Source organism: Rattus norvegicus, chromosome 4, assembly GCF_036323735.1.
Source record: "Rattus norvegicus strain BN/NHsdMcwi chromosome 4, GRCr8, whole genome shotgun sequence".
Classification (NCBI taxonomy): Eukaryota; Metazoa; Chordata; class Mammalia; order Rodentia; family Muridae; genus Rattus; species Rattus norvegicus.
The window spans coordinates 179,712,268-179,737,786 of NC_086022.1; the positions used below are offsets into that span (position 1 = coordinate 179,712,268).

Here is a 25,519-nt window from a genome sequence, read left to right on the forward strand (position 1 = left end):
TGGTGGTAGTAGTGGTGGTGGTGTGTGTGTGTATGGTGGCGGTGTGTGTGTGTGTGGTGGTGGTGGTGGTGGTGTGTATGTGTGTAGGGTAGTGGTGGTGGTGGTGGTGGTGTGTGTGTGTGTGTGTGTGTGTGTGTGGTGGTGGTGATGGTGGCGGGGTGTGTGTGTATGTGTATGGTGGTGGTAGTAGTGGTGGTGGTGTGTGTGTGTATGGTGGTGGTGTGTGTGTGGTGGTGGTGGTGGTGGTGGTGTGTATGTGTGTAGGGTAGTGGTGGTGGTGGTGTGTGTGTGTGTGTGTGTGTGTATGGTGGTGGTGGTGGTGTGTGTGTGTGTGTATGTGTATGTATGGTGGTGGTGTGTGTGTGTGTATGGTGGTGGTAGTGGTGTGTGTGTGTGTATGTATGTGTGTGTGTATGTATGGTGGTGGTGGTGTGTATGTGTGTGTGTGTGTGTATGGTGGTGGTGGTGGTGTGTGTGTGTGTGTCTGTATGGTGGTGGTAGTGGTGGTGGTGTGTGTGTGTGTGGTGGTGGTGGTGTGTATGGTAGTGGTGGTGGTGGTGGTGTGTGTGTGTGTATGTGTATGTATGGTGGTGGTGTGTATGGTAGTGGTGGTGGTGGTGGTGGTGTGTGTGTGTGTGTGTGTATGTATGGTGGTGGTGGTGTGTGTGTATGTGTGTGTGTATGGTGGTGGTGGTGTGTGTGTGTACGGTGGTGGTGGTGATGCTGTGTGTGTGTGTGTGTATGGTGGTGGTAGTGGTGGTGGTGTGTGTGTGTGTGTGGTGGTGGTGGTGTGTATGGTAGTGGTGGTGGTGGTGGTGTGTGTGTGTGTGTATGTGTATGTATGGTGGTGGTGGTGTGTATGGTAGTGGTGGTGGTGGTGGTGTGTGTGTGTGTGTGTATGTGTATGTATGGTGGTGGTGGTGTGTATGGTAGTGGTGGTGGTGGTGGTGGTGTGTGTGTGTGTGTGTATGGTGGTGGTGGTGGTGATGCTGTGTGTGTGTGTGTGTGTGTGTATGGTGGTGGTAATGGTGGTGGTGTGTGTGTGTATGGTGGTGGTGGTGGTGGTGTGTATGTGTGTATGATAGTGGTGGTGGTGGTGTGTGTGTGTGGTGGTGGTGGTGTGTATGGTAGTGGTGGTGGTGGTGGTGGTGTGTGTGTGTGTGTGTGTGTATGTGTGTGTGTATGTATGGTGGTGGTGGTCTTGGTGTGTGTGTGTGTATGTGTGTGTGTGTGTATGGTGGTGGTAGTGGTGGTGGTGTGTGTGTATGTATGGTGGTGGTGGTGTGTGTGTGTATGTGTGTGTGTGTATGATGGTGGTGGTGGTGGTGTGTGTGTGTGTGTATGTGTATGTATGGTGGTGGTGGTGGTGTGTGTGTGTGTGTGTATGTGTATGTATGGTGGTGGTGGTGTGTATGGTAGTGGTGGTGGTGGTGGTGGTGTGTGTGTGTGTGTGTGTATGGTGGTGGTGGTGGTGATGCTGTGTGTGTGTGTGTGTATGGTGGTGGTAGTGGTGGTGGTGTGTGTGTATGGTGGTGGTGGTGGTGGTGGTGGTGGTGATGGTGGTGGGGTGTGTGTGTGTATGTGTATGTATGGTGGTGGTGGTGTGTGTGTGTGTGTGCGTGCGTGTGTGTGTATGGTGGTGGTGGTGGTGATGCTCTGTGTGTGTGTGTGTGTGTGTATGGTGGTGGTAGTGGTGGTGGTGTGTGTGTGTATGGTAGTGGTGGTGGTGGTGGTGGTGTGTATGTGTGTATGGTAGTGGTGGTGTGTGTGTGTGTATGTGTGTATGGTGGTGGTGGTGGTGTGTGTGTGTGTATGTGTGTGTGTATGTATGGTGGTGGTGGTCTTGGTGTGTGTGTGTGTGTATGTGTGTGTGTGTGTATGGTGGTGGTAGTGGTGGTGTGTGTGTATGTATGGTGGTGGTGGTGTGTGTGTGTATGTGTGTGTGTATGGTGGTGGTAGTGGTGGTGGTGGTGGTGGTGTGTGTGTATGTATGGTGGTGGTGGTGTGTGTGTGTATGTGTGTGTGTGTGTGTGTGTGGTGGTGGTGGTGTGTGTATGTGTGTGTGTATGGTGGTGTGTGTGTGTGTATGTATGGTGGTGGTGGTGGTGGTGGTGGTGTGTGTGTGTATGTGTGTGTGTGTGTGTATGTATGGTGGTGGTGGTGGGGTGTGTGTGTGTGTGTGTGTGTGTGTGTGTGTGTGTGTGTGTTTATGCACAAGTGCCTATAAGGGCCAGAAAGAAAGCATCAGATCCCAGGGAGCTAGAGTTAAAGGTTGTTGCCAGCCTGCTGACACTGGTGCAAAAAACTCAACTCCGGTTTTCTGGAAGAGCAGCAAGTTCTCTTAACTGCTAAGCCCGGGGGCTGGAATTCGGAAGCTGATACTGCTTAGGTGAGATGTAACAGTGTTGCATAACACAAAGACAGAAGGAACAGACCCGAGGCACCCAAGCTACAGTTTCCTAGAGAAGCCTATCTTCAGAAATGCTCTGAGGGGGCTGGAGAGCACACCGGGCTTGTGGGACTCCTTTCACATCTGGCTTCGGTGGCTCATATCAGAGGACTATCGCTGGGCTATGACTTTCCTAATCCTCTCAGAACATCACTGAAAGTCACTTTCCAGGAACACCTCTGTATGTCACCAGTTGATTCAGACATGGGACGAGCCCGGGGAACTTGGCTCCTTCTGTTGTATCCACTGAGGGACATTCTGAATTCAGAGCCAAGTCAACCCTGAAACTGGCCAACACATCTCAGATGCTCGTTTGTTTCCTGCCAGCTACAGACAGCCGGTGAAACAGAAAACAGACGGCCAAGCAAAGCCGAAGCAGGGATTCCCTCTGCCCCTTCACGCCAGGCATGCCGGCCATCGGCCGCTCAGCAGATGGTGAAACAGGCACCTTCCCAGACAGGGTTCCCTGGAGCCGAGTGAAAGCCTGTAGCTGGGAAGGATGCAGGTTCAAAGCACTGCTCTGCGCCCATCCCACGCCGCTGCCTGGGAGGGCAGGCCACAAGCAACACCTCCCACAGCTAACACCTTTACAAAGTTAAATCTTAAACCACAGGCAGCTACCAAGCACACCGCCACTGACAGCGCACAACAGCCACTCTACAGCCAGGAGAGACGCACCAACGTGTGGACACACGGACCGACTTACCAGCCCATCTTGAAGTCTCCAGTCCCACCTTTCCAGGATCTGACGAACTTTGGGTTGGCCCACAGGGACACCGGAGAAAAGGTCCCATTAGAAAAATAAGATCCCACGGGGCTCAAAATCACAAAGAGCAGAGCTTTAGAAGGCTTCTTGACTCCAAGCGATGGCTGTGAGGAGGAGGAAAAAAAAAACAAACCATACCTCTGTAACTCCATGAGACATCCTTCTTAGGGTCTAAAACAGACCTGTGCCCACATCCCGGAAGGTCGCCCAAACAAAGTTTAGTGACACAAAGCTTTTTAAAGAATATACTGAAAATGGGTATTTAAGTTTGGGTGTGGGAGATGGGCAGGATGAGATGGGACGGAGATGGCCCAGTGATGAACGCTTGTTTGTGACCTAGCATGAAGAGTTGACTAACTGAGTCTGATCCCTGAGTGTCACGGGATAGAAAGAGAACCAACCTCTACGAGCTGCCCTCTGACCTCCACAGGCATGCTATGGTGTGCACGCGGTCCCCCACCGACACCTTGCACACACAGCGTAAATAAATGATTGTAATTTAAAACAACTTTAGGTTTCCGTTCGGTTCGGTTCGCTTTCGGAGTGGTGATTTTAGAGGAAGAAACACAGCTGTCAGTTAAGTTGCTGATATTGCTTACCGGATGAAAGAGGAACCTTTCTCTAACCCCCAGAACATAACCCCCATCTAGACTTTTCAAAACCCGCTGGGCGCTCCGGAAAGTGTGAGGGCTGTGAGTGAGCGAAGGGCAGGCATGGGGAAGCAGGCTGTGATGGCGCCTGCAGTAATGGTCAGCAGGAGGCAGAGACAGCAGGCAGCACAAGTCCCATCTGAAGGGGACGAGAGAACTTAGACCTCACATCATGAACAGGGAGCTGGAACGATGGTTCAGTTACTAGCACTGGCTGCTCTTGTAGGGGACCGAGGTTCGGTTCCCAACACCCACAATGGTGTCACAGCTGTCCATAACTCCACAGCCAGGAGGTCCAGTACCCTCTCATGGCCTCTACACTGTACACACACACACACACACACACACACACACACACACACACAGCACACATCCAGGTAGGCAAAATGCCCATGCATATAAAAATAAGAATAAATAAATCTTCAGCAAATGAAATTGAGACCGAGGACAGCCTTTTCCACGTACGGGAAGACTATAATCAGGAAGTCAGGGCAGTGAATCCTCAGAGACCCAAAGTCCCGGAGGCTGTGAGTCATAAAGACAGAAAGGTCAGCTCCAGTCGGCTATGCAATGCGAGATGGCAGGTCAGAGCAGCAAACCAGGATCCCCCAGGATGGATGGTGACCACTGCAGTGTGCTGTGCCTGTCTCACAGAGTGACAACCAAGGGGGACTTGACTCTAGCTGGCTGCCTACCTTATGCTCTTTGCCTGGCAAGCTAATGCTGGGCTGCCTTTTACTCGAGTCTCTACCATGCCTGTCTCTAGCACACACTGGCTGCCTCAGGGCCCCTCCCTAAGAACCAGGAGTTAAATATCTGTAAGCCTCAGGATGCATCTGTGGGCTGGCGAGGGGATTGTCTGCCATGTATGCTTGACCGCCTGAGTCCAGTCCCCAGAACACATTAAGGAGCCAGATGTGGCAGGAGGCACGTGTGATCCAGCACTCCTACAGTGAGGTGGGAAGAAGACAGAACTATCAGCCAGAAGCTTGTGGGCAAGCTATCCAGGAGCTCATAGCATGGCAGATAAATCCTGCCTCGTCCAAGTGAAATGAGAGAACAACTTCTGAAAGCTGTCCTCCGATCCACACACTGTACTGCTGTGCCATGACACATGTGCGTGCGGCACGCACACACACACACACACACACACACACACACACAAACGCATGCTCCCAAACATACACTCATATACACACTCACCCACATACAAACACACACAATACACACAAACACACATGCTTGCAAACACACATACACACACAAACACACATACTCACAAACACACTCTCACACACTTACATACATATACACATTCACACTCACACACACAGTCACAGATACATACATTCACACACACACATCTGCACTCACACACATATGCACTCACACATTCACAGACATACACATACAACACACACACACACACACACACACACACACACACACACTTACTCACAAATACTCGGGAGAACCAACCAGGGCTCTGAGCCCCTAGAATAAACTGATGGTGAATTACATGACTGAGTCAGAGTGACCAGTCAGAGAGCAGTGGGGCTGGTTTGAATGGTTGGTTGGTTGGTTGGTTGGTTGGTTGGTTGGTTGGTTGGTTAGTTGGTTAGTTGATTAGTTAGTTGTTTGGTGGGTTAGTTTTTGTTCTGAGACTGTCTCTTTCCATAGCCCTGGCTGTCCTGGAACTCACTCCATAGTCCGGGGTGGCCTCAAGCACATAGATCCACCTGCCTCTGCCTCTCCAGTGCTGGTATTAAAGGTGTTTGTTCTTTAATAGAAACTTTACTGGAAAAATGACAATCTTCTCCCCTGCAGGGTAAAGAACTCTGTCCTCTCATCTGGGAGGCAGACTGTGCAGAGCCACACCTGGTCTGTCCCAGATCTGAGGGAACCATCTTATCTCTGAGAGCTTATTCAGTGATGAGCCAAGAGGATGGTTAGACTGTGGGCGAGGAGTCAGATGGGAGGTAACTGAAGGAATTGCTGGTTCAGTGCCTTCTGTGTCTCTGGTGCTGGGAACACCTCTTTGTGGTTAAATGGCCTTGAAGCTGCAGTTGGGATATTTTTACTGTGTCAGAAGCAAAGGCAGTGGGGGGAACGGGGATTGGGGGTGGCAGGAGGACACTTCCCTAGTTGCCACACACAAACACCGGTGAGGGCGCCGAGGGCGTGAGAGCTGGAAGGCCCCGGATCCCATCAAACACTCTCTCTCCCCTTTTGGGCTTTTCTAGAAGCTAGAAGGAAGACATATCCTAAAAAGGGAGACCCAGTCCACAATAGCCCAGGGGGAAAGGAGTCACCTCACCCAGTAAATACACCATCTGCCTCATAAATGCCATAAAAACATCTTTTAAAGATCCCAGCACAACTGGTCGGGAAAAGGAAAGGCGTTAATGGGAGGGGGTTGGGCCAAATACATTAAAAACGGTCCGAAATGTCATGAGACCCTTTAGGTGTGATTAACATGTACTACTGCAAAGTAAAGTTTCAAAATCCACAACCCAGAGCTCAGTGGGCTGCTCCCCCGTTATGGCCAGCCCGCTGCAGGCTCCCTTTGAAAGTCTGCTTCACTGGACAAACGTCTCTGAATTCTTTTCCTGTGAGACGAAGAACCAGGAGGAACTGTCACTAATAACAGCACCTTGTGTCTTGAGGGTCTCACCTGGCTTTCTGCCTTTTGTTTGAGGTTGAGGATGTAATTTCCCAGGCTTCCTGCGTAGCATACTTCCCCTGCCATTTTGGACTATCCCTCTGTAATCGTAAGCCCAAATAAACCCTTCCCTCTACAACACAACAACAGAAAAGTACCCAACTCAAATCATGAGTCGGGAGAGGCCACTCAACGTAAATTACTGATGTAATAGGTCAGATATGAAGACCACATCTACCTTCTAAATTCCTGAATGAATTGTCTGTCTGACCTACTAGCACCTTGTCATCTACCTCGTGATTGCTGAGCACCTCAGTGAGTGCCCACATAGGAAGTATTTTATAACTAAGAATTTATACAATACTAAAAAAAGTAGCTAAAAAGGAATATTTTCTTTCCTCTGTACTAAATTTAACCTCATTCTGACTGAGAAGGTAGATATCTGTGGCAGATCACACAAAGCCTTCAGGTTTTTAACAGTAGTCCAAAAGCAAAGACAGATCTCTCTCTCTAAATGTGCTTTCCCTGACCTTTGCATTTACTCCACTAGGTGGCAGCATCGAGCACTGTTGGAAAGAGGCAGAATTAGCCGCCGCCATTAAACCTCCCTCTAGAAAAAGCATCTTGATGAACCGTTTCATTCATATACATATCCTTAGCAACAGCTAAGTTATACATTGGCATTTTTTTAATGCTGGCCAAAGCTGTGTGTGGGAATGTTAACTTGGTATTTTTCTAAAATTTAATCCAGGTCCACTCACATCTGCAAACCTGAAGTTCCTCTGTGTCCATAGATGGCTTAAGCAGCTTCCGTGGCTTACACTCATTGTCTCTCCATGGAAAGAACTCATTGAGGGGGCTAGAGACGTGGCTCAGCTGCTCTTGCAGAGAACTCAGACTCAGTTCCCAGCCCCTGTCTGTAACTCCAATTCCAAGGATCCGATGCCCTCTTCTGGCTTCAAATGGGCACTGCACCCATGTGCACAGATAGAAATCTTCAAAGAACTCACTGGCCATGTCACTTCAATACTGAGTGTTGAGTCAAAATTCAGTCTAGGCCCCAAGAAAGAGTTGGGGACAGGCGTTTCGCACCCCCCACACACACACACAGACACACATTCAGGATCCCTCCCCTTGCTCCAGTCTCTTCTACTGAAAAAGCAATTTAGATCCTACGCTCATTAAGTGAGTTTTGTTATGTAATGTCAACCGAATGACAGACAAGGTTCTGGGATGATAACGTTGTGCTTCTTATTATGGAAAACAAAAGCCACGTAATTAGGGAATAAGGATGCCAGCAGCTGGGGGAGACTGCAAACGACCTGGGACAAGTCTGTTTGTCTCGGGAACATTTTAGCATGGTGGTTCACAAGGATCAGACCCATTGGTCCTCTGCATAGATAAATGGTGCTTGGGCGGGGCGAGAAACAAAGGCAACTTCACACTGAGCATTGCCACTTCTTTCTGGGTCACCCAGAAATCCCTGCACAGAAGGCGGGATGTCATGAGTTATCTGAAGGGTGACAGAAAGGGGTCAATGAGCTGAGAAATTCCATTAGTCTACAGTGTGGCCTCAGAGGCAGAGAGCACAGCAGTCGGTAGGGGGATGCAGGGGTGGGGGAGAGGAGAGGACAGTCCTGACCAAAGCCAACAAGAGCAAGTAAGGTGCCTGGGGCTGAAGGAAGACCAGCTCGCTTGCTTCCCCCGACTTCTTTTTTAAAAGGATTCAGAGTTAAATGAGAAAATAGAAGCATGTCTCAGGCCTGTCATCTCAGCATTTAGGAGGCTGAGGCAGGAGGATTGGGGGACAAGGCCAGTTTAGTTGCATAAGATTTGGGGGGCTGAATAAGTCTAGAAGAGGAGAAGGAGAAAGAGGAAGAAAAAGAAGAAGAGGAACAGAGGAGAAAGAGAAGGGGGAAGGGGAGAGGAAAGGATGAAGGAGGGAGAGAAGAGGAGGAAGGGGAAGGGAAGAAGAGAAGAAAGGGGAAGAAGAAGAAGAGAAAGAGGAGGAGGAGGAGGAGGAGGAGGAGCAGCAGCAGCAGCAACAACAACAACAGCATGAACAACTGAGGGCAGGAGAGATGCCTAAATGGACTGAGTGCCTGCAGTTCCTACAAGGACTCAAGACCAGTTCCCAGCACCCAAGTCAGACATGCCTTAGAGTAGCTGTAATTCCAGCTCCCAGGGATTCAAAGCCCTCTTCTGACATCCTCAGTCATAGGCAGGCATGGGCTGCGCACCCGTACATGCAGACAGAACACTCACATATGTGTAATAATAAGAGAAATAATCAACACGGTTTCCAAGGCCTTCCCTGGAGGCACTTGCTGCTGCTGCTGCTGCTGCTGCTGCTGCTGCTGCTGCTGCTGCTGCTGCTGCTGCTGCTGCTGCTGCCTGACTTCCAGCCCCTGCTGGGCATGGTGTACCATTTAATCCCTCCCCCTCTCCGCCTCTGCATCCTCTCCTGCCCTCCCCACCTCTACCAACAGGGCTATGTCCTCTACAATCCACACTGAAGCCCTGACTCCTTGCATTGATGACTTTTCTCACTGCTGTGGGGAAGGAATAGCGTAGGGCACTGGGGCGTCTGGTCTCTGTATCCACAGTCAGAGAGCGGGGAGAGAGCGGCAGGCGCTGGTGCTCAGCCCCGTTTCCCTTTAATTTAGTCAGGGACCCAAGCCAGTGAGTTGGTGCCACAACATTCAGGGTGGGTCTTCCCTCCCGGCTGCATCCAACACTGAGGCCGTCTTACAAGTCCTTTAGATGTCACTTCGGCCTCAGTTAGGTGCTGTGATATCTGCCATCCCAGTCTCCTGTTTGCCAAGGGTGGACTAATTAATAGTCATCTTAATTCTACTTATTTCTTCCTGTGTTGATAACCACTGTAACTCTGTAAAGCAGGACCATTTCTATCTATCACGCACGTTTTGTCTACATGTATGTAAGTGTACTGTGTGTGCCCCGAGTCCCTGCGAAGACCAGAGGAGGGCTTTAGATGCCCTGTAACTGGAAGTGACAGATGTTTGCGAGCCACCGTGTGAGTGCTAGAAACGAAACTCAGTCTCTGCGAGAGCAGCACGCGTTCTGAGCCGCTAGCCATCTTGCCAGCACCGTAATTCCTAATGTCTGTCAGGTATTTGTAGAAAAACAACCGAACCTTAGTAAGACATTCCTTATAGAAAATGGCTGTAGAGACAGTCAGAGAAGCAAGCACCTGTAACCTCAAACACTTGAGAGTCTGAGGCAGGAGAATCACTGTGTAGTCGAGTCCAGCCCGAGCTACAAAGTGAGTGACACAAGAGACCCTGCCCCACACAGATAACATCAAAGCCACTATGTCTGAAGGTCAGCTGCTGAGGGGTACATCGATGGCCACCCGCAGGCTTTGCTATTGGAGGAAGGCTCTGTCCCATGGGCTCAGGTGACAGAGTCCCTGGTTACTTCTCAGGGATACTGAAGGTCACTTCTGAGAATGGTGACTTCACACTCAGACTTACAAATGTCCCATAAAGTAAGCAGAGAAGGACAAAGAAGCCAGGCATCTTGGTGCCAGCATTAGGAGGCTTCACCTCTAGGCCAATGGCGCCTCAGAGATACCAGGTGTACTGGCTGGTTTTGTGTGTCAACTTGACACAGGCTGGAGTTATCACAGAGAAAGGAGCCTGCCTTGAGGAAATGCCTCCATTAGACCCAGCTGTAAGGCATTTTCTCAATAAGTGATCAAGTGGGGAGGACCCAACCTATTGTGGATGGTACTGTCCCTGGGCTGGTGGTCCTGGGTTCTATAAGAGAGCAAACTGAGCAAGCCAGGGGAAGCAAGCCAGTAAGAAACATCCCTCCATGGCTTCTGCATCAGCTCCTGCTTCCTGCCCTGTGTGAGTTCCTGTCCTGACTTCCTTTGTGGATGAACAGCAATGTGGAAGTGTGAGCTGATTAAACCCTTTCCTCCCCAGCTTGCTTTTTGGTCATGAAGTTTGCTCAGGAATAGAAACCCTGACAAGACAGTAGGATGTGCAAGATGCAGCTGTGGAACCAGGAAGATCTTCCCCTCCTCCTCCACCGCCTGCTGCTCCCCCTCCTCCCCTCCTCCCAGCAGTTGGGAACCAGCTGCCTCCTGCATTCCTGTCACTGAAGAGAGGTCCCATCCCCCACAGCTCAAGTCACCTGCACGGAAATGAAGCTGTCAGGTGACACAAATGACTATTACAGCCATTTCCCTTGAGGCTTCACCTCTAGCCTAACGGCACCACAGAGAGGCCAGGCCCAGCACCACAGGGTGTGTGAGGAAGCTCCCTTACTGGCAGGGGGTGTGGTCCTAGAGCTGAACGCTCAGCCTTAAAACTGAACACTGGAAAAGGCGGAGTGCGAGGTCGGGACCGAGAAACACCGCTCGGTGGGTCTAAAATCAGTCCTAAGCAGAAATGTGCACACGGTCACGTGCACAGGAACACAGGGAGAGGGTCAAGAGGAGGAGGAGGACAACAAGACATAGTCCCTCACAGCCAATGTCATTTGCTTGCTGCCACAGTCATCGGTCCTTCCAATGTGATGGGACTTGCCTGCTCGTTTCCATGGGCAGGGCAGGCTGGGTGGCTATGTGGCTTTTAAAACCTAAGGTGTTGTGATAGTTCGAAAATGCTTGGCCCAGGCAGGGGCACAATTAGGAGATATGATCTTGTTGGAGGAAGTGTGTCACTGTGGGGTGGGCTTGGAGACGCTCCTCCTAGCTGCCTGAGGATGCTCAGTCTGTCCCTGGCTTCCTTCGGATGAAGATGTAGAACTCTCAGCTCCTCCTGCACCATGCCTGCCGGGATGCTGCCATGCTCCCGCCTTGATGATAATGGACTGAACCTCTGACCGTGTAAGCCAGCCCCAATTAAATGTTGTCCTTATAAAGCTTGCATTGGTCATGGCGTCTGCTCACAGCAGTGAAACCCCGACTAAGACAGGCGTGTCCTGCCAGGCCTGTTACAGACGAGGTTGCTGGGGCCTGCTCTGAGCTGCAGGGCAGCACAGCAAGAGACAGCTCATAGGACTAGGAATCTCCTCAAGGCTCTGACCATACGATTCCAGCAGCTGGCTGGGAAGAGGAAAACGCAAACAAAAAAGCCAGGGGAGGCAGAGGCAGGAGATTACCCGTAAGTTTGAAGTCGACAATCAGGGAGAGAAGCTGAGACCCTGGCCCTCAAGAACAAGCACCCTGGTCCAAGCCACCAATCCCAGAAGTGGGGAAGCTGACCCAATAGGATTGGCGTAAAACTGAGGCCAACCTGGGCTATTACAGGGTAAACTCTAGGCTAGCAGGGCTAGGCTAATGAGAACTTGTCTCCTCCAGACAACTATAACAAGTAAGGTGTTGTGTTTCCCTCCGAGACTGAATGAAACATTCCATCCATCCAGAAGCTCTTCAAGCGGTAAAGGTGAACAATTCAGAGCAGTTCCAGGGAGTGAGTCCCCGATTCACTACCAACATCCCTGGCTAGAATAAGAAACAAAAGCTGAGCGTCTGTCTCAGAAAGGCTAAGCTGCAGAGAAGACCTGAGGCTAGGCCAGCTGAGGAGGAAGGAGAAACCAGCCAAGCGGCCTGGAGAGATTTAGATCAACAGAGAAGCAACTGGAAAGGACACTCCCACCTGTTGCTGCCTGCAGGCTGTGGCGCGGTCAGTCCCCAGCTTTGGGAGCTGTCACCTGTGCTTTGGTGATGCAGCTGTCTTTGAGCCATTTCTGCTCAGGTAAGTGACCCCTCACCCATATCCCTGTAAGGAACGGTCATGAAGCTCATCGGCTCACCAAGCTGGACTTAGGTGGTATGGGCTTCAGTCTGTTATGGGCTCCCTATCTGGGGCATGTTGTGGCTCCCAGGGAAAAAGGTTTGTCAGCCAAACGACAAGTCCCATACTAACCTCTATAGTTTAGACATCTCCAAGGAGGCCAACTAGGCCAACTAACCAGGGCTGACTATGAGGGAGCAAGAAGATACCAGGTCAGGTGACCAAGGGCACAACACTGAGAGCAAAGACAAACAGACATTACCAATCAACACCTGATGTGCTGTGAGCAGGCACTGTAATCAATGTGGAATCATGTAATCAATACCTGGGAGTCAGAGAACATGGTGTCTCCATGGAGAAAGTGAGCTCTTCAACAAAGGCCTTGTTCACATGGGCGAGGTTTAAAGGAAATAAAGAAAACTTTAAAGCAAAGGAATGGCCAAGTGAAGAAGCCTTTAAACACATTTTTTAAAAATCAAAAAAAAAAAAAAACCTTTATACTACAATTAAATCCTTGAGTCAGGCAGACTGCCTACACATGTAGCCCCCAATACTTGCAGGCTGAGCCAGAATTCAAGCCACAGGAGCCATATGTGGTGGAACACACTTTTAATCTCAGAGTTCAGGAGGCAGAGACAGGAGGACTTGGCGTTCAAGGCCAGCCTGGTCTATAGAGGAAGTGCCAGGGCTACACAGAGAAAGCCTGTCTCAGAAGGACCTGGGTTTGATCGCCAGCACCCACAGAGTGGTTCACAGCCATCATTCCTACAGTTCCATAGGATCCAACGCCTTCCTCTGACCGCCTCGGGCACCAAGCACACAAGCAGCATGTACAGATATGTAAGTGTAACACACGTACAATAAACGAATCTGAAAACAATCCGGCCCTGGCTTCTCAACAGATGCCAGTCACAGACAGAGAAGCCGTCTGCAATGGACTCACCATAGAGAGTAGTAGGTCTGGCAAGATAGCTCAGTGGGTAAAGGTGTTTGCCAACAAGCCTGGCCTATCCATCAGCCCTGAGTTTTATTGTTCGAACCTTTCCTACCAGCTCCTGAAGGCTTCCGGTGAAGTATATTTCCAGCAACTTCTCTTTGGGTGGGGACCCTCTCTTCCTATTTTTTTTTTAGATCAGGAATTGCTAAGAATTCAGGGTAATAAACATAAAACCAAACACTCTCCCCTGACGACAAAACTTCTGCAGTATGACCGCATCTACCTCCAAGGGTCTTCACGAGGGTGCCACATCCCTGCAAGCTCAGGACCAGCAATTAGATCAAAGAAGGTCTAACATTACTGGGACAGGTATGTATGGGTGTGTGTGAACTGGTGTGTGTGTGTGTGTGAGTGTGTGTGTGTGTGTGTGGTATATGTGTGTGTGTGTACTGGTGTGTGTGTGTGTGTGTGTGTGTACTGGTGTGTGTGTGTGTACTGGTGTGTGTGTGTGTGTGTGTGTACTGGTGTGTGTGTGTGTGTGTGTGTGTGTGTGTGTTTCAAAAAAAATGGAAATGACTTTTGGAGCATTCAAGATGGCTCTGTAAGGATGAAAGAAACTTTCTTCAAATCCCAACCACCCAAGCTCCTTCCTTCCGCACAGCACACATAGTAGAAAAGCCAATACTCAAGATGTCCTCTGACCTCCACACACACGGTGGCACACACAAGCCCACTCATGTGCACACACCATCTCAGACACCCATTCATGCACAGACACACCCACTCATGTGCACACAGAAAATAAATAATTTTAAAAGGCTTTTTAAATGATAAAAAAAGCAACCTCCTCTAAATAGAATCAGGCCGTACCTCAATCCCGATGAATGTGGGGCGGATGTACAGACTGGCAGAGGTTGAGTAGGGGACCCACTCTCGGTCGAGCTGTATGAGCTGAAGAACGCATTGCAGAAGCTCCTCCTTGTCAAACTCCTGAAAAGACAGAATCCCTAATAAGTTCCAACAAAGGACACAGATGCAGAATCCCGGGCCAGAGAGCTGACACAAGCTCAATTTTCAAAGCTGGTCCCATGCTGCAGTCCTGATTGGGTCCTCGAACAGCGAAAACATCGTGAGAAGTATCTGTAATAAATGCTTTTTTTAAAATAATCTGTGAATCCCTCCAGAAACCCATGAATTATTCATAAGGGAAAACCTGAGAAGTTAGAGTCTCTGAGGCTTCAGGGTGGCTCGGTGTGTAAAGGCACCAAGCCATGGAGCCCAACGACCACATGGTGGAGAGAAAGCCAAGTGGCTTCTGAACTCTACACTCATCTTCCTGCCCCAAACAGAGAAACAAGTAAATAAATGAGATTTTTGAAAAAGAAATTAGATCCCTATTGACCATACTCCCACATCAGTTATAATTAGATTTTTACACTCAAATGTAACAAGTTATGGTCTTTACTTTAAGGTGGACATCTGTGTCCCTTCTATCAATTATAGTTGGATTTTATACTCAAATCTAACAAAATATTATGACTTCTACTTAAAGTTTGGTATCTGTGACCTCTTCTGTTCTCGACTGTAACTCAATATCAGGATCAAGTGTAACAGGATCAACTAGATAACAGGATCAAGTAGAAGTATCGTGACTTCTACTTTAAAAAGGAGAAAGCTACAGCTTTAAGGTTTAAAACAACCCAGCAAACATAAAACACAAACCACAAGGGAAAACAGAGGTAACACTTGCCTGTTTGAAACTTAAATTCTGACCTCTCAGAACAGGAAGCTGTTGGTGAGATACCATTGAGGAATTACACCAGGGCATGTTCTGAACTGAACACTGGTCACAAAGACAAGGGGACAGCTCATTCCTCAGGGGATGTCAGCTTGTCCCAAAGGTGACAAACACGCTTTGTAAACTAGTCAATCAGTTTCCACTCATTCACAAGCCAGAGAGGGACACCTTTAGAGACTCGATGACTTATGCAAGGTGGAACAGTGACACACACTAGCATGATCATGGTGCACAAGCATGATCACAGAGCACTAACATGATCACAGGTCACTAGCATGATCACGGTGCACTGGCATGATCACAGAGCACTAACATGATCACAGAGCACTAGCATGATCACGGTGCACTGGCATGATCACAGAGCACGAGCATGATCACAGTGCACTAGCATGATCATGGTGCACAAGCATGATCACAGTGCACTAACATGACTACAGAGCACTAGCATGATCATGATGCACTAACATGATCACAGTGCACTAACGTGACCACAAGCACTAGCATGATCATAGTGTACGAGCATGATCGTCACAGTACATGAGCATGATTATCACAGTGCACTAGCATGATCACGGTGCTCTAGCACCGTCACAGTGCACTAGCATCAATACAGGGCACTTGCATGATCACAGGCACTAGCATGATCACAGGACACTAGTATAATCACAGTATATTAGCATGTTCTCAGCGCTCTAGCATGATCATGGTGCACTAACATGATCTCAGTGCTTTAGCATGATCATCGTAAATGGGCATGATCACAGTGTAGGGATGTCAGATACTGGGATGTCAGATACTCTGTTTGTTTGCTTGCTTGCTTGCTTGCTTGCTTTGGATGTGAGAGCAGAATGTCTATGAAACAGAAGGGAACACCCATGTGCATACCGGCAGAGTGGTCCTCACGGCAGATCGGCACATTCTTTTCATGTTGAGGTCCGGCCGGAACAATCGGATCTTGTTATCAACTCCCCGAAAAGCCTTCAAGCCTTCAAACAACTGAGGAAAAGAGAAAGGTCTCAGAAGGTGACTAAGACGATCTTAGTGGTTAAGTTGCTGCCCTTGGCCTCAACTGGAATGAAGAGGGGAGGTGGGGCGGGGAGCGATATGGGAACAGAAAAAGGGGTAAAAGGGTCCTTTCAGTACTCAGCCCGATGGGCAACCAGGAAAGGACAATCTAAAGTATTGTGGTACCGCCTCCACCACGCCATGGACAATTAAGGAAGAGAGGAGAGCAGGGAAGGAGGGAGGGAGGGAGGGAGGGAGGGAGGGAGGGAGTGGGGAGGGATGGAGGGAGGAGGAGGAAGGGAGAGAGGGCTGGCTAACTGCTAGCCTAGGTTTTTGGAAATAGTCCTTTCTTGAGGTTTGGCTCACCAAGACTACACTGACCATGATACCAACTGATGGGAACTTAAACCACACGTGACAATATGTCCTCCCAACAGTGCCTAGTTTCACAGAGGATTGGACAGCTGACGGTGTATTCCTGTAACGGGGTGACCACAGCTGGGGGTGTGCTCCCATTACACAGTGATCACTACCTCCCACTGCCCCCCAGGATCTCCCTGGAAGTCCCATGTCACCAGAGGAAAATGCAAAGTCAAGGACTTGTTCAGGTTTACCTGACACATTAAGACTTCTCATGGAGAGATGGCTAAATGGTTAAGAGTACGGCCTACTCTTCCAAAGGTCCTGAGCTCAATTCCTAGCAACCACATGGTGGCTTACAACCATTCGTAATGGGATTCAATACCCTCTTCTGGTGTGTCTGGACAGCTACAGTGTACTCATAGCATAAAAGAATATATGTATACACATACATATATTCTTATATACATAAGAAAGCCATATATATATATATATATATATATATATATATATATATATATATATGATGTCTTCATAGGCAATCTCACCCTTAGACTATCTTTATCTATCTATCGATCTGTAATGTTCAATGGTTTGGGAAGCCGGTGACTGACGGAGTTGGGATGGACCCTCCAAAGGTTGACATCAACAGCTAAGAGCTCAAGGAAGTCTAGCTGACAGAAAATTCTAGTTAACTTCTTTCTTTCCCTTCCATGAGTGTTTGCCCACGTGTATGTGTGTATGCAGTGGCCAGAAGAGGGTTCCTAATCCTCAGGAACGAAGTTACAGCTGGTTGTGAGCCATCATGAATTTGGGTCCTCTCCCAAGCAGGAGGCTTCTTGTCAACTCACCACCGTTTTATTGAATATCATTTATCCAATAAAGATCCTAATATTTTGTATGACAAAGAAACTACTTCACAGGTTACTTCAGTGTGCTGTGTGTGTACTGCAGCCTCAGGGGAAAGCACTTGCCTCTGTGAGGAATTTGTGAGCCAAACTAGTTACATTATTTTTCGTGGACACTGGTTTACTTGAAAGGTTGTCCTCTGACCTCCACAAGCACACCTTGGTGATCTCATGCCCTCCCCTCACTACACACACACACACACACACACACACATGATCACATAGATACACACAAACATGGGGACCTGAGTTTAATCCACATAAATGAAAGCCAGGCAGGTGGTAATACTTGTAATTCCAGAACAGACAGACAGATCCCCAGGGCTTGCTGGTCGACCAGCCTACGCAGTCCCTAACCAATGAGACCCTATCTTGGAGAGCAAGGTGGACAGTGCCTTAAAAGGCAAGGTCTGTTTGCCCATCTGTCTCTCTCAGTCACACACACACACACTCACACACACACACACACACACACACACACACACACACACACACAGGCACACACACTCTGAGGGGTTTGGGAAGGGCAGATTTCTGAGCTGAAGTTCTCTGAAAAGGGGACAACTAAGCTAGAGCTACCACAGAACTAACTCTCCATAATAGTGGACAGCAGGAATGTTGTGGATCCAGAACCCAAATCATCCTGAATTACCTTTAATCTCCATGACCATTAATTCCCCACCTGTGTTTCTAACCTCATAGTCTCCTGAATGCCGATCATCAACCAGAAACTGAAAGGACGTCATCAGACAGTAGGTGTTTCTACTTGGCTACCCTGCTACCCAATGATGTCCCCACCAGCACATTCCATAAACCTGCTGACTGGTGACCACTTCCATGGTGGGCTGTGTCATCCAGGCAACCTGATTCCACGTGCCCGTGGCTCAGCATAACATGCCTCTTACTCCCTCTGGACAAGAGCTGTGTGTCACACCCCACACACCTGTCTCCATGAACAAGGAAGTTCCCGGGAGAGAAAGACTCACGTGGCAGCCTGGACAAGGACACATAATGGAAAACTACTGCCTCCAGCACTCACAGAGGGGCACTCACTGCCTTCAGACCCCAGTAAGGACACTCCGCAGCTATGAACTTCTCCCTGGGCAAGTAGGCAAAGAGCCAAGGGGCATGCATACACCTTTTCTAGATCAAATCCCAAATATGAACTTTCCCAACGTGCCCCGCCCAAGTAGTCCTGAGCCACTGTCCGCCTCAGTGGGCCCCTCACCCTCTCTCCAACCAAGGGCTAGCTAGGGGCTGCCTCACACTGTGTGGCTATTCACAGACAAGAGTGCAGGGCTGGAACCCAGAGCTTCATGTGTGACAGAAGAAGAGCATGCTATGGATTGAGCTGTGTCCCCACCCCCAATCCAGTTCTTTCCCCCTCCTAACTGAAAATAATTTTTTTCTCACATGTTATATGCTGATTGGTTTCTCTTCCCTCCTCCCAGGTCCCTCTGAAGGTCCCTCCCTTTCTGTCTCTCATTAGAAAATAAACAGGCGTCTAAGCAATATAGTAATAAAATATAACAAGATAAGACAAAAGCTAACACGTGGGACTTGGGCAAAATAGGCGGGGAAGAGCCCAAGAGAAGGCAATAGAATCAGATCCACTGGTTTGCACACTCAGGAATCCCATACAAACTAAACTGGAAGTCAGACTAGAGATGCAGAGGACCTGGGGCAGACCCTGTGCCTCTTCCACTCTTTCTGCCTCTTTTTCAGCAGGGGCAAAGTGGGGGGGAGGGTGATGGCTCCCTGAGCTCTCAGGGGAGAGATTTGATGGAAACATTCTATTCAAGGCGGAGTGTTCTATGTATGCTCTCTCACTTTTTACATTGTGTCGGGCTATAGGTCTCCACATCTGTTCACTCTGCTGCAGGAAGAAGCTTTTCTGCCAGTGGCTGATCTATGAGCACAGCAGAATACCCATTTCATTGCTACATTTCTTTTTAAATTTTAGGTTTGATTTAGATTTAGTATTTGACTTTAGGTCCCTGGGCTGTCTTTTCTCGGGCTCTAGGTTGCCTGAGCAGTGCCAGATCCAATCTGGTTCTTACTGGAGACATGTCTGGTAACTCGGTGTAGCTAATCAAGCCTTAGGAAGAAGCGCTGTGTTTTATTAGAGCACTAGTAATGTGGAGAAGGCTGTGGCTTTACGGCAGAATAACTGTAATTTGAGGCTATTTTTGGTTTTCGGGCTAGCAGTGGAACACAGTGCTTTATTCATACAAGGCAAGGGCTCAGCGCTGAGCTACAGCCCCGGACCCGACATTTTCTTTAAAAACGGTGATCCCAGCATTTGGAAGGCTAAGCCGGGAGGACTGCTATGATTTTGAAGCCAGGCTGTCACCAAAAATAATAATAACATGAAAAAAGTCTAACTGAAATTCCGGTTGATGAACTCCAAACCCCAAATTTTTAAAATTCTTCCTAATCACTCCCTATAAAGGCCAGCAGTTCTCAGACTGTGGTGCCCAGGCCGCTGGGTGACATAGCCTCAGAGATGAATGGAAATCAGAAACCGACGGTAATTCTGGCTGCTAGGTCTGAGAACCAGGGACCCTAGAGGCTCCGAGGTTACCTCAGCCTTCTCTGAAGGGGAATGGTCCGTCTACCTTCCATCTGACTCGAAGAGCCTGGTGTGAGTATGACCCAGCAGACCGTGCGGCTGGCAGTCATCTGGGAATATGAAACCAATCCTTAAGTTCAGACTGGTGCGTCAATGCATACCTGTAACCCCAGTATCTAGGAGGCGAAAGCAGTCGAATCGGGAGTTCAAGGCCAGCTATACCGTGGATTGGAAGCCAGCCTATCTTTAGAAAACAAAACCAAGGTACTAAGGAGCTGTTTGGTCATCTTCTAGAACAGGGGCTGCCACTGGGTCAGGAGTCTTGCAACATACACTGTGTTGGCAAAAGAGGGACTCCAAAGGCAGGGCTGGTCGCTCCCTGTCAGACCCGAATGTTTACCCAAACCTGGAGCAGGCTGGCACCCCCATCCTGTGACAGAGAGGGAAACATCAGCAAAAACACCGGGTCCTTGAATCTTCTCTGGGAGGCCAAACATTTCTGCAGATGTTACCGCTGTTTATCCCGTGTTTTAAAATGCCTGTGGTGGGAGTCTGAAGCCAGAAGCTGGTTCAAAGGCAGATCAGTCTGCTTCCAGGAGGTCTGTTTGCTCCCCAAGACGGTGTCTCCCATGCAAGGACCATCCGGGCCCAGCCCTGCTGATCTCCCCAGATCAGATTTGATCTGGTGCATTCTGACCATAGACACCCCCAAGTCCCTTCCTACTGGGTGTTTTGAGCACCCGTTTAATGACGTGACTTCGGCTTGCTCTCTCAAATGGGCTGTCTCTCCCCGTGAACTGGAGCACGTTTTGCTACTTCTCTGGTGAGTCTGTGTAGCCTCCACCCACTATTCATTCTTTTGCTTTGTGCTTGCTCAATACCTGTCACTCATTCAAGATAGCGAGCGAACGACCTGTCCTATGGACTGCACAGACACTTCACTGAAACAGTTGTCTGTCTGCTCGCTCCCTCAGCACCAGGGACGGATCTACAGCAGTGGCTCTCACAACCTTTGGGTCATGACCCCTTCAGTGTTCGAATGTCCCTTCCACAGGGGTCCCACATCAGATATTTATGTTACAATTCGTAACAATCACAAAATTACAGTTATGAAGTAGCAAGAAGATAATTTTATGGTTGGGGTGACCGCCACCTGAGGAACTGTACTAAAGGGTCTCAGCGTAAGGAACCACTGATGTACAGCCTCCAATGAACTACCTGATTTTATTCTTTCAAGAATACAGATCCTCTACAGGGAGGACAAGATGGCTCATCAGGCAAAAGTCCTTGCTGCTATGTCTGATAACCTGAGTTCAAGCCCAGAGACCCTTTTAGAAAAAGGACAGTCCCAAGTTGCCTTCTGATGCCTGTATACATGGCATGCATCCACCCGTACAGACACATACAATAAATAAATACAAAAAAAAATAAGTTACTCTCCCTACCTATCACAAATGAAAGTATTAAGTCATAAATGATTGTATTTCCCAAGTTCCATAGACCTCCACTCTTTTATTTTTTTTAAAGTTTTTTTTTAATGTTTAGATTTATTTATTTCATATGAATACTCTGTCACTCTCTTCAGACACACCAGAAGAGGGCATCGGATCCCATTACAGATGGCTGTGAGCCACCATGTGGTTGCTGGGAATTGAACTCGGGACCTCTGGAAGAGCAGTCAGTGCCCTTAACCACTGAACCATCTCTCTAGCCCCACTCTTTATTTCTTAAAGACATTATTTATGTGTATGTATGTGTGCATATGTGTGTTCATGTGCAAGTGATTGTCGAAAGACATGAAGAGGGTGTCCGATCTCCTCGGAGCTGGGGTCGTGAGGCGCCATGTGGGTGCTGAGAACTGAGCTATGGTTCTCTGCAAGAGCAGCAGGTGCTCTTAACCCCTGAGTGAACTCCTCAGCCCTGATTGTGAACTCACTCGCTCCTCACATCGGATCATTACATGACTGGATTCCAGGGTGTTCTGGTGGGAAATGCCAACTCTAAACACCATGAAATGAAAAGGACCTCTGTAGAGTACAAGATCTCTCAAAAGCACCATCTTGGGATCCAGTATTCAGAAATGAGTATTTGATCATCGCTATTAATAAGTTTCCTATGGTCATTTTCAGTCCCTTGGTAGATTAGAATTTATCTCTGTGACTTCAGTGTTCTAGGGAAAGCCATTCTGTATGGGGGGAAAAAACAGAATAAAATAAAATGTAGGGCCAAGGAGATGGGGCAGTATCCTGCATATCTGGTTAACTATGTATCTGCAGAGGACTGAGAGATGGGTTCTCCAAACACTCCAGTGTGAAGGAGAACGCTCAATGCCATCCCATGGGCTGGTTATGAGAAAGCAGTTAGCACGGGTGTCTCATCCTGAGACCCATCACAATCACTCCAAGATCTGAGAAGAAGAGAGCCCTTAATAAATTAGTAATACTCATTGCTTTGTGGTTCTTTGAGGGTCTGTGGCCTGGTCTGGCCAGAAAGAAGGGCATGGTCTAGATTAGCCTTGAACTTTCTGCTCATCTCCTGCTTAAGTTGCCAAGCACTGAGGTTACAGTCATGGCCATACCTGGCTTAATGTGAACTCAGACTTCTAACTTCCCTAACCCTTCTATATGTTCTACACACACACACACACACACACACACACACACACACACACACAAAAACACTAACATCACAGATAAACCAAGTCAACTTGCAAAACTAGCTCTGAGACGTATCCATTTGGCTACAGAAGTTTGAAGACATTTATGACGACCTCCAGACCTCCAGTAAAGACAGCAGGGTCTGTCCCCTCCCCCAAACTCCCTTCCCCCTCCCCCCTCCTCCCCCAGAAGTTTGCAAGGCAGAGAATCATGGCCCACGGCAGCTCTCAAGCACTTACTTCCACAGCATAGTGCAAAACAGAGGCAGCGGGATGTATGGACAAGTTTTCAAAAGGCTTGATGTGAGGCTTATCCCATCCATACTTGGAGGTCCACTCCACCATCAGCATGTGGTCAGTGAACGAAGCTCCAAAGACCAGCGAGCTGGGGTCGGGCTTCTTTTTTAAGACATCGGCTTTTGTGATAATGAGATCTTTGGCCTGTAGAGGAGAAAAGGAAAGAGCTTGGAGCCCACACTGCACTGGCTAGATGATCCAATGGTGATGACATGACTGTAACCAGTCATGAGCAGAGTGTTGGGGACTTGCTGCAGTTAGTAGGGTGCTTGCAGAAGCCCTGGGTTTGACCCCGGCACCACAGAAAGACCGGAGGCAAGAGGTTCAGAAGTTCACCCACCTTGTCAAAAAAAAAAAAACAAAACAAAACAGAACAAGTCTCACACAACAACCCCAATATAATGCTCTTAACACTGAGAATCGAACAGACCCAAACCTGTGCTCAGAGTTCAGCAGCCAACTGTCCAGAATCTCTGCAACATGGCTGCCGAGGTGACTCAGCAAAATACATACACCTGCCACCAAGTCTGCAAACCCAAGCTTGATCCTGGGACCCACATGGTGGAAGGAGAAAACCGAGGCCCGGCAAGTTGTCCTCTGAGCTGTGCACAAGCGCTGTGCATGCATCCCCCCCCCTCGGCCCCTCCCCCACAAACGATGAATAGCTACAATTAAAAATGTAAACTAATAATAATCTTAGAGCCGGGGAGGTGGCTCTGTGGGAAAGAGCACTTGTCGCTCTCACAGAGGACCCAAGTTTGGTTCCCAGCACCCCGGTGTTGGTTCATAACCATTTATAACCATTCATAACCATTCATAAACACTGTCTTCTGACCTCCATAGGCACAATGCATGCACACAGATATGTAAAGTCAAAACACACATTTACTTCACAAAACAAAATGAATCTAGAAATCTATTTTTTTTGTAGAAAAAAAATCAATAATTCCTACAATAATTCGGTGGTGTACACCTATCATCCTGGCACCCTGGAGGGCTGAAGTATGAGAAGAGCCACAAATATGAGGCCAGCCTGGGCTACAAAGAGAGTGCCAGGCTAGCCGAGGTTACATAGCATGGCTAACTCACAAACAGATCCCTGCAGCTGCTTTGGTTGTAATCCCACAAGAAGCAAACTTCAGGGCTGTGTGTGGGAGGTGTGCTGAAATGATTTAGGAAGAGGAGGGTCCGTTCCCCATTCCCACCAAACCCAAGTGGAACATCTCCCAAAGGAAGGGGAATCCTCCAGGAAACACAGCAGCACCGCTCACAGAAGGATCTCTAAGGACCAAGCCACTGCCCACTATGGCTTTGCTCCACCTCCCCAGAACATTCCAAGCACAAGTCTCCTGCTCCTCCAGATGCAGAGGCTGGCAGATGGGCACAGCAAAGAAGTACTCTCTCTCTCTTTGAAGATGGACAGGCAGAGAATGGAGCCTCAGATACAAACGCTGTCCTGGGAGGAGGAGACAGTAAACAAAAGCCCTCCTATTCAGCCCCACAAAAACAGGGAGGTAGAGAACAAGTGCCCTCAGCTGTTCTCCACAAAGCCAGCCTGACCATCACAAACACCCAAAGTCACCTCACTTCTGACCCTTAACTTGAGAACAGACATTCAACAACAGCAACAACAACAACAACAACAGTAAATTTTTAAAAAGAAACTATAAAGAAGAAAGCTTTTGGTGGGGGTTGGGGGAGCGTCCGTCAGAGCCTCTTGTCACTCAGGCTGGCTCAAAAGCTCTCCATACAAAGACTCTGAGCTGTGCACACCAGACAAGCGCTCTGCCAACTGTGCTACTCCCCCAGCCCCCACCCACAGTTTCTGACCCTGAGATTATTAGCAAAGTTTCTCACAGGAAGACACGGAACAGGTCTGTCTGTAAGACGGACAGTGTGAGCTGACCAGTGAGCCCGGATCCTAGACACGACTTAAACACCGCAAAGCCAACGGACATTGGCTATTTAAAGTTTTATTTGTTGTTGTGTGTACATGGACACGCTATGTATGAATGCAGGCACACTCCACATAGCCGTGTGGAGCTCAGAGGTCAATTTTGGGATTTGGATCCCTCCGTGAACCACCGGTACCAGGGATCAAACACGGGGTGTCAGGCAGGCTTACCCAGCACTTACTTTTACCCACTGAGCCACCATGGCCCCGATTTCTTTTTTTTTTTTTTTTTTTTTTTTTTTTACTTTTCTATTTTTTGGAGCTGGGGACCGAACCCAGGGCCTTGCGCTTGCTCTACCACTGAGCTAAATCCCCAAACCCCACCCCCGATTTCTTTTTAAATGACATGATCAATAATGTGAATGATTCTTCAAAGGACCAGGGAAACGTTGCTCTCCCAGCCACTATAAACCAGCTCTGGCTTCACTCGAGGCTGACTGCACACCACTCTTAAATCTTCACCAAATTTATAACTCTGCAGTACCGCTTCCTGACATGGAATGAACAGCCATCAGACAGCAAACAGCTTATCCCGAAAGCGGGGCTTTCTCTCCTCCCCTTACCCATCTCCCTCCTCCAGGCAGCTGCCAAGATTACAGCTTGCCCACCCTGCTAGTTTTCTCTTGAACTTTTAATAAAACTGTCTTCAAGCTTTAGGATAAACCGTAAGTAACATCATCAACCTTGAGGGTGCCCGATTTTCCTTTTTACTCAACATCAGCATTCTTTTTTAT

The 25,519-nt window shown here is 48.6% G+C and overlaps 1 protein-coding gene across 8 annotated transcripts in view; it reads right to left on the reverse strand.

The window, feature by feature from the left end:
- The window catches only part of Bcat1 (branched chain amino acid transaminase 1), an 82,312-nt gene that overhangs the window by 16,606 nt on the left and 40,187 nt on the right, over positions 1-25,519 (reverse strand). For all 8 annotated transcript variants that reach the window (XM_063285688.1, XM_008763372.3, NM_001394001.1 and 5 more), the window contains 4 exon segments: positions 22,775-22,975; positions 15,919-16,029; positions 14,106-14,225; positions 3,156-3,319 (listed from right to left, as the gene is read on the reverse strand). In XM_063285688.1, the coding sequence (XP_063141758.1) occupies positions 3,156-3,319; positions 14,106-14,225; positions 15,919-16,029; positions 22,775-22,975 (596 nt within the window).